The following is a 10,163-nucleotide window of genomic DNA, read 5'->3' on the forward strand; positions in this document are numbered from 1 at the left end:
GGGCGGGGCCAGGTGAGGGTGGGCTGAGCTGGGAGGGGGCAAGGTGAGGCCAGGTGGGACTGGGCTGGGCGGGGTGGGGCGGGGCCAGGTGGGCTGGGGCTGGGCTGGGCTGGTCTGGTCCAGGTGGGGTTGGGCGGGGCTGGCAGGGGCGAGTTGAGGCCAGGTGGGGTTGGGCTGGGCGGGGCCAGGTGGGGTGGGGTGGGGTGGGGTGGGGCAGGGCCCGGTGAGGTTGGGCTGGGCGGGGCAGGGGCGGGGTGGGGTGCGGTGCAGCCTTCTGGGAGAGAGTGTTGGGCAGCATTTGCCCAGCGATGGCAAGGCCTGAGGAGCGTGGGGGTTCTTAGCTTCCATTTTCAAGGCGCATAGGTAACGAGGAAGGTAACGAGGAGCCGCCGATAAATGTGGAGGAGAGAAAACATCAGATGGGTACGTTAGAGGCTCACTGAGGGGATTAGGAAAATTGAAATCTTTGTCAGATCCTATCTGGGTAGAGGGCTGCGCATTGGAAAACACTGAAGTTCCTTCTCATTTCGGGCTCTTATTGGTGCTTACGGGACGTGAGGGTGCAGTAAGCCCGACCACCTCGACCCCCCTATATTGATTGCCGGTAGCAGTTCACAACGGTATTTGAGAATCAGCGTCTCACTGCCTATAAGCAAATCAGAAGAAGCCGTGATTGAACAGTACATTGAGGGTCTTGCATTTCTTAACGGAAGCTACAGTTTTAAGTTCTTTAAAATAAATCTTTGTGTGCATTTGTTAATTTACGTGCTGCTTCTTTCCAGAGAGATTTGAAGCCACCGTTTACATATAAGTAATTTATCATGCTAATAATACATCATTTTTGTTTATCTTGGGGATAAGTGTTCCCAACCATGTCTATTCAAAAGCATTTTGTAAATGACTCGGTGTAAGTTCTAGAAAGTAATAAACCTATTTTCTTTTGGAAATACAGTAATTCAGAGTTTTAATTACTTCAAATGAGGCCACTCCCACTCAGTCCCATTTAGACAGGTTTGAATGATCTTTTCCTCTCCGTTTTCTCAAGTCAAGGTGTCTCTTACAACCCATGTATAAGATGTAGTATAGTTTGTTTCCACACCTCCCCCCCTCCCTGTTAGAGGAACAGTGTGTCTTATCGCTGCTGGTGTCTTCAGTAAGGAAATTAAATATTGGTGGCCTTGGTTTCTCAGCAGTGCTGCCTGAACTATTACCTGACTTCTGACGTTTGTGCCACTAAAATAAATATTATAATTCGATGTATACCTAAAGCACGCACAGGATTCTGTGCTGAGGACGTCTTACCAAGAAAGGGGTTGTTCCATATAGCTCACACATAGAAACAAAAAAAGCATAAAAATACGAAGTTCTATTGCAGAGCTAGCTAACAGAATATTCGAACCAAACCAGAGTTCCAACATTAAGAGAATTTTTAAAATAGATTTTAATATATTAATGTGATGAAATATTATGCAGCCTTTAAAATTCAATAGAACTATGCCAAGATGCCAAAATGGCAATATTATAATAAGAAAAAATGAAAAGATGAGAACAATAATGCACTGTGAACATCAGTATATAACAATGCATGTCTGTGAGGGCAATCCTGTGCTTTTGAGAAAATCCTTAATCTTCTTGCTGGTTTGGCTTTACTATGCTAACTCAACAGCGTTATCTGCGATCACGGATCTAAGGATCATTTGCCTGGATCGGCTCAGGTAGGGCGTGCTGTCCTGTGATCTCTGCCGGCGAGGACCTAACACGGCCGCCTTATTTCTTTTGTCTTCCGATAAGCAGCAGCGGCAGCGGGAGCGTGGGCCAGGAGCTCGCCCACGTGCTTTTGCGGAAGTTTGGAGATCAGGATCCGCTCTGTGCTGATTTAAACCCAGACCTGTAAGTATCGGTTGCCTTTGCCAGAGTGCGCACTCCAGCCACAACCCCGCAGACCCCGAGAACCATCTCCCTGCCTGACTGGTCTTTCCCGCTGCAAGTTTATTTTATTTTATTTTTTTGAAGATTTTAATTATTTATTTTAGAGATGGGGGAGGAGGAGCAGAGGGAGAGGGACTGTGGTGAGCGCAGAGCCCATTCGGGGCTCCATCCCATGACCCTGAGATCCTAACCTGAGCGGAAATCAAGAGTGGTTGGATCAACCCAGCGAGCCACCCTGGCGCCCCTCCCCCTTGCAAGTTTGAATGACATGATGTAACATTAGCCTAAGGAGTAGGTTACCTAGTTGCCCCTTCTGTTCCCTGGTAAGCACAAACACAGGCTTTATATTATAGCAAAAAAAAAAAAGAAAAAAAGAAATAGCATTCAATTTGTTTAATAAAACCCAAAGGTAAAAAACATAAAGTAGCAAGTAAATATGAAATGTGTGTTAACTTACTCGCTTTTAGGCAACACTTGTACATATGAAAAGACTATTTTTTTTTAACTAAGGAAACTTAAAATGTCTCATCCGTTTGGAGATGAATTACTTTGAAGATTTTTTTCTTCTAAGATTTGAAAATGATAACATCGAGATGACTTTTTAATGAAACTCGTGAAAGCCTGCCTTTCTTCATAAACAATTTTCTAAGTTTGCTTGACTGTTATTTATTGAGGATCTACTAGAAATACAGTGCTGTGGTAGGAACCAGGATTGATGCCCGATCTGGCCCTGCTTCGGGAATTTATAGTTCTGGGAAGAGCACGTGGGAAAAGTGATAAAACCACAATGATGTATTAAGTACCAAAGTGTACGTTTTGGAGTCATAAATATAAAAATCCAGACAATAATGCAATATTGGCAATAGGTTTTTCTAATTTGCGAGGACACATCCTGTGCATTAGTCATGTTGGCAGTTAGCTCGGGAGCAAATAACTATTAGGGGGCTCAGTAAGGAAGAATTATAAGAAATTAATTATGTTGCCTCACTGTAGTCTGGTGTTGAAAAACAAAGTAATTTCGTTTACTAGGCAGGAGCTTCTTTGGCGATACCTTTGTATCCCGCCCCTCTACTGAACCGGGCAGGATATAAAACCGGCTTGGAGAAACCGACATGTAGCCCAGGGCCCGTGGGGAGCAGGGCTGGCCCCACCTGTCAGTGGCTGGCAGATAAAAGGACATTTTTTTTTTAAGATTTTATTTATTTATTTGACAGAGAGAGAGGGAACACAAGCAGGGGGAGTGGGAGAGGGAGAAGCACGCTTCCCCCTGAGCAGGGAGCCCGATGCAAGACTGGATACCAGGACCCTGGGATCATGACCTGAGCCGAAGGCAAGATGCATAGTCGACTGAGCCACTCAGGTGCCCCAAAAGGACATTTCTTTATCAAATCTCTCCGGAGGGGAAAAAAGCAGATTCAGTGCTAAGGACGGCAGAACATATTTAGAATTTCAGTTCCTTTCCAGGCACTCAGGATGGCTCCCCATCCCCACCCCTCCCCAGGCTCAGCACCCCCTCCCTCAGCACCCCCTGCAGCTAGCTCACCCTCTTCGGTTTTCTCTTCAGCCTTTCTTTTCCTTCCTGAATCTGTTGTTTTCGTTTTCTCCTTTCTCTTTGTGAAATCCACCGGGTTTATTAATTAATTTAATTAATTAATTAATTAAATTTTATTATGTTATGTTAGTCACCATACATTACATCATTAGTTTCACCCAGTGCTCCATGCAGTACGTGCCCTCCTTAATACCCATCACTGGGCTATTCTTAACCATTCCTATTTTGTAACCTTTCCTGCCCATTTGTCTTGGTCACCATGACAAAAGGTGGGGGTGGGGGGCTGCCTCACGCAAGAATGCTATTTTAGGGGCTGAAGGCTTTTCCTTTCTTCCCTTCTAGGTTCTTTGGCTGGTCTAATAATTAAATCGACATAAAACAGATGAACAGGAGAAAAACCAATGTAATTAGTATGTATGGGAGCTCGAGAAGTGACCAAAGCAGGCAGCTCTGACACCTTTTAGACAAAGAAACGATACATTTGTAAAGAATCTACAAAACAAAGAAGTTTGGGCTTAGGGTAGGCAGTTAGTAAAGAAGTAGCATGGTTTGTTTATACAGTATTCTCCAGATAAGAAGAGAAGGTACCTTCCGCAGGGAGACTTTTCTCCTACTTTCAAGACAAAGGGTCAGAGTGCCTGGCCTCTATCAGCTCTTTCCTCTGTAAATTTAATTGAAAATAATCAATATGCCACAGTAGCATATTTTGGGGCAGATTGCCCTGGACCCATCACTATGAATACTTATATTAATAATTTCTGCCCATGTGACAAAAATAAGGTTTGCTTTGCTAAGGTCTCAGATGGAAGCAAAAGGTTTTCCTTAGGACAAGTAAGTTTCCTTCTGTAAGTGAAAACTAGTCTTGAATTCAGGGATATCTGCATTTTCCTTTCCTGGCAGACTTGACCAATCACTTAATTATTAAATTAGAGGAAACATTTTAAGATACTAAGTGGGATTCTGCTTATGGGTTATTTTTCCGTTGCGATCCTCTGAGCCTCAGATGTGATGAATTCCTGACTTTTACCTCTTTTTGTATGGAAGGCAATAAAGAGCTCCAAAAAAAAAAAAAAAAAAAAAAAAATCGATTGTGGCATAAGCCTGACCTAAAATACAAGTTTTCTCATCATAATACATGATGTGTAATTTAAATTTTAAAAATGTGCTTAAAGTTGCCAATTTTTAGAAGCCCGACTGGTAGCTTTAAATATTTAGTTTCATTGTACAAGGTTCGTGATCTGGTGACACTTTCCCCTCCATCTCCAAGATAAGATGGTCCCTTTCCCCACCCATTCTCGTTAATGCTTTATAGAGAACAAGAGTGGAAGGAAGCAGATTTTATATTTCCACTGAACTGTGAAAGCCACGTGGGGAGAGGTGTAAGGTCATTTCCATGATTCGACAATCTGTGGCAGTATGAGGAATCAAATCATCTTGGTGGACTCTGACTCCCAGCGTTCCTGAGGTTGGGTCCTCGCAGCTAGGAAGGGCTGGTGACACATTCCCTCGGAGGGGACTGTCCAGACGGATGATGAGGTCAAGCACTGAAAGCATAGTGTGCAGGTCAGCCATGGTGGTGAAGGGGCAGAGAACCTGGATTCAGGGACCGGCTGCCTGAGCCCACATCTCAGCTCTACCGTGTCTTTGCTGTGTGTCGTGGGCAAGTTACTAAACCCGGCTCTGCTCTCGCTGCATCCCTGACTCTGGGTTTTCTAGAAAGAGCAGTGCTCAGCTCAGGGGACAGGGTGGCCCTGTTACTGGACCGAGTACCGGTTCTGAACTCAGGTTCAACGGCTTGCCACTGGGAAACCGATACTTGAGGGACAAGTGATGGTGGGAAAGGAAGGTCTGCTTTCTTCAGGAAGCCGGCTACCTGGGAAGATATGGTGGGCTGTCGTCCCAAAGGCTGTCCTCCAGGCGAAGTGGAAGGATTTTAGAGGGGAAGGCGCTGGAAAAGGGAGGGGGCTTGGTGCCAGAGAAGCAGGTGCCCAGGCTGTCAGTGATTTGTCCACAGGACCCTGAACAGACTTGCTGGCATCCGGCAGATGTTCTCGAATGCAGTCAGGGCTTGCCTTCTGGGAAAGTCTGGTCCTTCAGTCTCAAGGCCAGTGGTCTGCAGATCTCAAGGCAGGGGAGTGAGTTCTGCTAGAGACCAAGGGACTTGGGTCCGCAAGCAAGGCGTACGTCAGCTTGAAGCAGGTTCACCCTTCAGACCGGCTGGGGTGCCCTCACAGCCTGCGTGAAGAGCTGTTGTTCCTTTAGGCGAGTTTGTGTCCCGCAGCCCTCTCCTCACAAGGTCAGGCCCTTAGAGCAGCTCCCTCTTTCCGAGATTCAAAATGCCTGGGTGGCTCAGTCATTAAGCATCTGCCTTCTGCTCAGGTCGGGATCCCGGGGTCCTGGGATAGAGCCCCGCATCGGGCTCCTTGCTCAGCGGGGAGCCTGCTTCTCCCTCTGCCGCTCCCCCCCGCTCGTGCTCTCTATCACACGGTCTCTAATAAATATATAAAATCTTAAAAAAAAAAAAAGCACAGTAGACTGAGGTATTGCAGGCTGACCCGCATTCAAGAGACCTGTGTCAACCGGAATCCCAAACCAGAAGAAGCCAGGTTCTTGCTGACCTGCTTAAATAGGCACAGCAAGTTTCTTGTCTTTGGACTGGACACTTTGCATTTTGGTGTTCTCACGTGGGAGCAGCATACCCCAGAGCCACGAGCGTGGGCTCAGGGCGCCAAAGACCCGCCCTACTCAGTGTGATCTTGGACGAGCTACCTGATCTCTCAGAGCCTCCACTTACTCTTCTGCAAAGTGGGGCCAGCAGGATGTTTTGGCAGAAATACCGGGCAGGGTGTGTCCATTGCTTGGGAAACGTTAGTCTCCTCCCTTCTTAGCCAAGTTTTGAGGAGGTAGGAATAATTGTTACTAAAGCAACTTTTGATTTATGAGCATTAGTAAAAAAAGAGGACAGAGTTTCCGAGGATGGGAGCTACCAGGGAACTTTGGGATGAAAGGTTTTTGAGCCACTGTACAAGGTGCTTTCCTAACTGTTTCTGTCTGGCAACTTCTTTCTTTGTACTGGAATATTAATCACTGTTTTTCTCTAAATGCTGATTAAATCGCTGTGTCACGCCACGAGGTGGAATTAGCAGCTCCTTGTGCTTAGTGATTGCTGGCGTGGTGCGTGGAGTAGCTGGCTGTGAGAGCAGGTGCTTGTGGAGGTAGACGGCCCCCGAGGCCCCCGGCGCACGTCCCGGGGAGCCTTGGCAGCACATTCCGTACAAGCGACCAAGTGAGCATCATTTAATAGAGTGGAAATATTGTCACTGTAATAAAACATTGTCATCAGATTAGCAGCTCAAGCTGTGAAAACAAATGTAAGAGCTCTGCTTTCTGCAGCAGGAGATGATTATCTCGTGAGCGGCTCTGGGCTGATGCGGCTCTCGTTTATGGAAATAAACGAGCTCTGTAATCTGAAAGATCATCCTGAGTCTCTCCTTTGTTTGTTAGGAAGAATTCTTCATGCTGGCGTGTGGATCCCCTGTCTCAGCCACGAGTGCAGGATTCCTGCGGCTGCCTGGTAGGTGTCTACAGTGTGTTTGACCTTTTGTCCACTTAAACCTCAAGTAACAAAAATGAGCTTACTCTGTCTATGACGTCTTCATTGTTGTTAACTCTGCGACTCCCTGGATGACCTGATTAGCTGGTTTTTGGAAAAGTTTCAGGACACAGAGTGGACATTTACATGATACGGATGTTCTGTGGGCTCCACAGTGGCCACAGATGTTCTGTGGGCTCCACAGTGGCCACGGATGTTCTGTGGGCTCCACAGTGGCCACGGATGTTCTGTGGGCTCCACAGTGGCCACGGATGTTCTGTGGGCTCAACAGTGGGCACGGATGTTCTGTGGGCTCTACAGTGGGCACGGATGTTCTGTGGGCTCTACAGTGGGCACGGATGTTCTGTGGGATCCACAGTGGCCACGGATGTTCTGTGGGCTCCACAGTGGGCATGGATGTTCTGTGGGCTCTACAGTGACGACGGATGTTCTGTGGGATCCACAGTGGCCACGGATGTTCTGTGGGCTCCACAGTGGGCACGGATGTTCTGTGGGCTCTACAGTGGGCACGGATGTTCTGTGGGCTCTACAGTGGCCACGGATGTTCTGTGGGCTCTACAGTGGCCCTGCTATTCGTTTCCTGCTATTCATGACCATTAACATCCCTGACAGCATTTATTAAACAAATTAATCTTCAAATCATGAGAAAGAAGCTAGAATTGCCTTTTGGGGAGAAATTTCCCGCAATTTTAAGGCAGGATGACCTCCAGCGTCTTGTCTTACGCTTGCTTGAATATGGAGAGCTACATATTAGAAGCTAAGATACCAGCTGGCTGTTGGGATTACGGTCGAGCAGGGGCCTTAGCTCTCTGCTCTGCACTGGAGAGGGAATTGAAATTTATTTGGAAAGCTGATTGGAACTCATCTCAAAGGAAATCTCAAAAGGTAAATAATAAAAAAGCATCGGCCCATTAGCCACAGTCAGCAAGCTAATGAGCAATCCTAATTTCCAGAAATCAAGGAAAAACAAAAATCTCAATTTAAATGAACCCCGAGGGTCTGTTAGGAAAATGTGGCCCCACGAAGACCATGTTTCCAGGGGTTTTTCTGTTTAGTGGCACCTGGGAGAAATTCCTTTTACAAGTGTATTGACTTGAGGAGGTTTTGTCCTGGATGGACCTGGCCTGTTTTCTTCTCTGACGCGGAGTGTGGGCACGTGACTGACAGCAGGGGCACCACCCCATGGCTGAGGGGTGGCAGAGACGTGGCTGGTGGCTGCTGAGCGTTTGCTGAGGACTCTGCCCATGGCCCTGGGGCCCAGGCTGTCCGGCAGCTCAGCCGGGCTTCCTGCTCCTTTGCAGGGACAACCCAGCCATCTTTAGCTCCCGGTTTTTTGGACGCAACGATGGATTCTTCCCTCTTGTTTATTCCCTTCCGTTACGAAACCACTGATTTTTCATTCTGTGCTCTTATTCTGTGGCCTTGATCTCATCATTCTGTTAAATCGGCGCCTTTTCCTACAAGCTACTTTAGCTCCGTTGTCACTAGACTGGGTGTCCGTGGCAAAGGAACCAATGACGGAGATGTTCCTAAATTCACGCCAACTTACGGGAACTGTAAGATTTCAGTAATATGCATGTAGGGAAGAAAGGTTCATGTGAAACAGCTCCGTGGCCGGACAAGCCTCGGACGTGCGGATAAAGCCGAATCTAGTGGGTGTCCTTGCTGCAGCCCGTCCTGATGCTCTTCCTGGTGACGCGCGCTCACGCTGGTGCTGATGGCGGCTTAGAACAGACGCAGTTTTACGCAGGTTACTTGACTAGTGATTCCTTCCTGTCTGTGGCACCTGTGTTCTTTGGGACGCCCTTCGAGAAATGCTGGTCCGCACGTTGGGAGACAGAGGACTCCCGTCCAGGGGACAGGACGTCGAGTGGGATTCGGACCCGCCCTGCAGAATGGTGCTGCCCTGCAGGCCGGCCCAGAGGGGCCGCACACGGTGCGCTGGACGACCGCCGGTACCCAGAGCCAGTCTCTGCTCTCGGAGATCACTCCGAGCCCAGTTACCTGGGTTTTGTCGGAAGGCAAGGTATTTCTCTCCCCTTAAACTCACACGTGTTATCCAGGGGCCCTGGTGTGCAGGAATATGTCCATTGCCTTGGATTTTCGTCGAATGCGTGAGTCTCTCCCAACCCGCAACAGCGTTCCAGGGTCAGCCCTGCTTCTGAGGGGGACACGTTGCTTTGCAGACATGCCATTAGAGAGTGCTCCGAGGGGACTGGAATCGCGCTGGCTCCGAAGGACAAGGGGCTGTTTCAGGCTTCACTGTCCCTGGAGAACAGCATGCCAGGACTCCAAGCCTGCCGTCGGGAATGAGTGTGGCTTCCCACAGACTGAGTGGAGGGGGCCCTCACTTCCTGTGACCACTGTAATAACTTGTCACAAACTGGGTGCCTTGCAGCAACAAGTCAGCCCTCTCACCGTCTCGAGTCAGAAGCCTGAAACCGGTATATGGGGATGAAATCAGGGCGGTCTGCCTAGAGGCGGTGGCAGAGTCTGTTTCTGTCCCCGCTGGCTTCTGCGGCTCCCTCCTTCCTGTTCCTTGGCCTCCTCCTCTCTGCCTGCCTCTCCCTCTTCTGAGGGTGCATGTGTCTGCTTTAGGGCTCACCCTGACAAGCCAGGACAGTCTCCCCTTTGCAAGATTCTTAAATAATGTCTGCCAAGTCTCTGCCGTTGACGGTAGCCTTTACACGTGGGTTCCCGAGATTCGTGGGCCAGTATTCAGCTTACTACAGAGGGCGTGTTGGGACAGAACCAAACAGATAAGGTTAGAAAGAGAAACCAACATTTTTTCTTTTTCTTTCTTTCTTTCTTTTTCTTTCTTTCTTTCTTCTTTCTTTCTTTCTTTCTTTCTTTTTTTTCTTTCTTTCTTTCTTTTTCTTTCTTTCTTTCTTCTTTCTTTCTTTCTCTTTCTTTCTTTCTTTCTTCTTCTTTCCTTCCTTCCTTCCTTCCTTCTTCCTCCCTCCCTCCTTTCTTCTTTCCTTCCTTCCCTCCCTCCTTCCCTCCTCCCTCCCTCCCTCCTTCTTTTCTTTCTTTCTTTCTTTCTTTCTTTCTTTCTTTCTTTCTTTCTTT

The 10,163-nt window shown here is 47.8% G+C and overlaps 1 protein-coding gene across 1 annotated transcript in view; it reads left to right on the top strand.

The window, feature by feature from the left end:
- Positions 1–10,163, top strand: part of ABCA13 (ATP binding cassette subfamily A member 13) — a 369,069-nt gene that overhangs the window by 222,115 nt on the left and 136,791 nt on the right. Inside the window, exons 44-45 of the mRNA XM_032430502.1 lie at positions 1,795–1,890; positions 6,986–7,055. Coding sequence (XP_032286393.1) covers positions 1,795–1,890; positions 6,986–7,055 — 166 coding nt within the window. The remainder of the gene's footprint in view (positions 1–1,794; positions 1,891–6,985; positions 7,056–10,163) is intronic.

Source organism: Phoca vitulina, unplaced genomic scaffold (assembly GCF_004348235.1).
Source record: "Phoca vitulina isolate PV1807 unplaced genomic scaffold, GSC_HSeal_1.0 scaffold44, whole genome shotgun sequence".
NCBI classification, from domain to species: domain Eukaryota; kingdom Metazoa; phylum Chordata; class Mammalia; order Carnivora; family Phocidae; genus Phoca; species Phoca vitulina.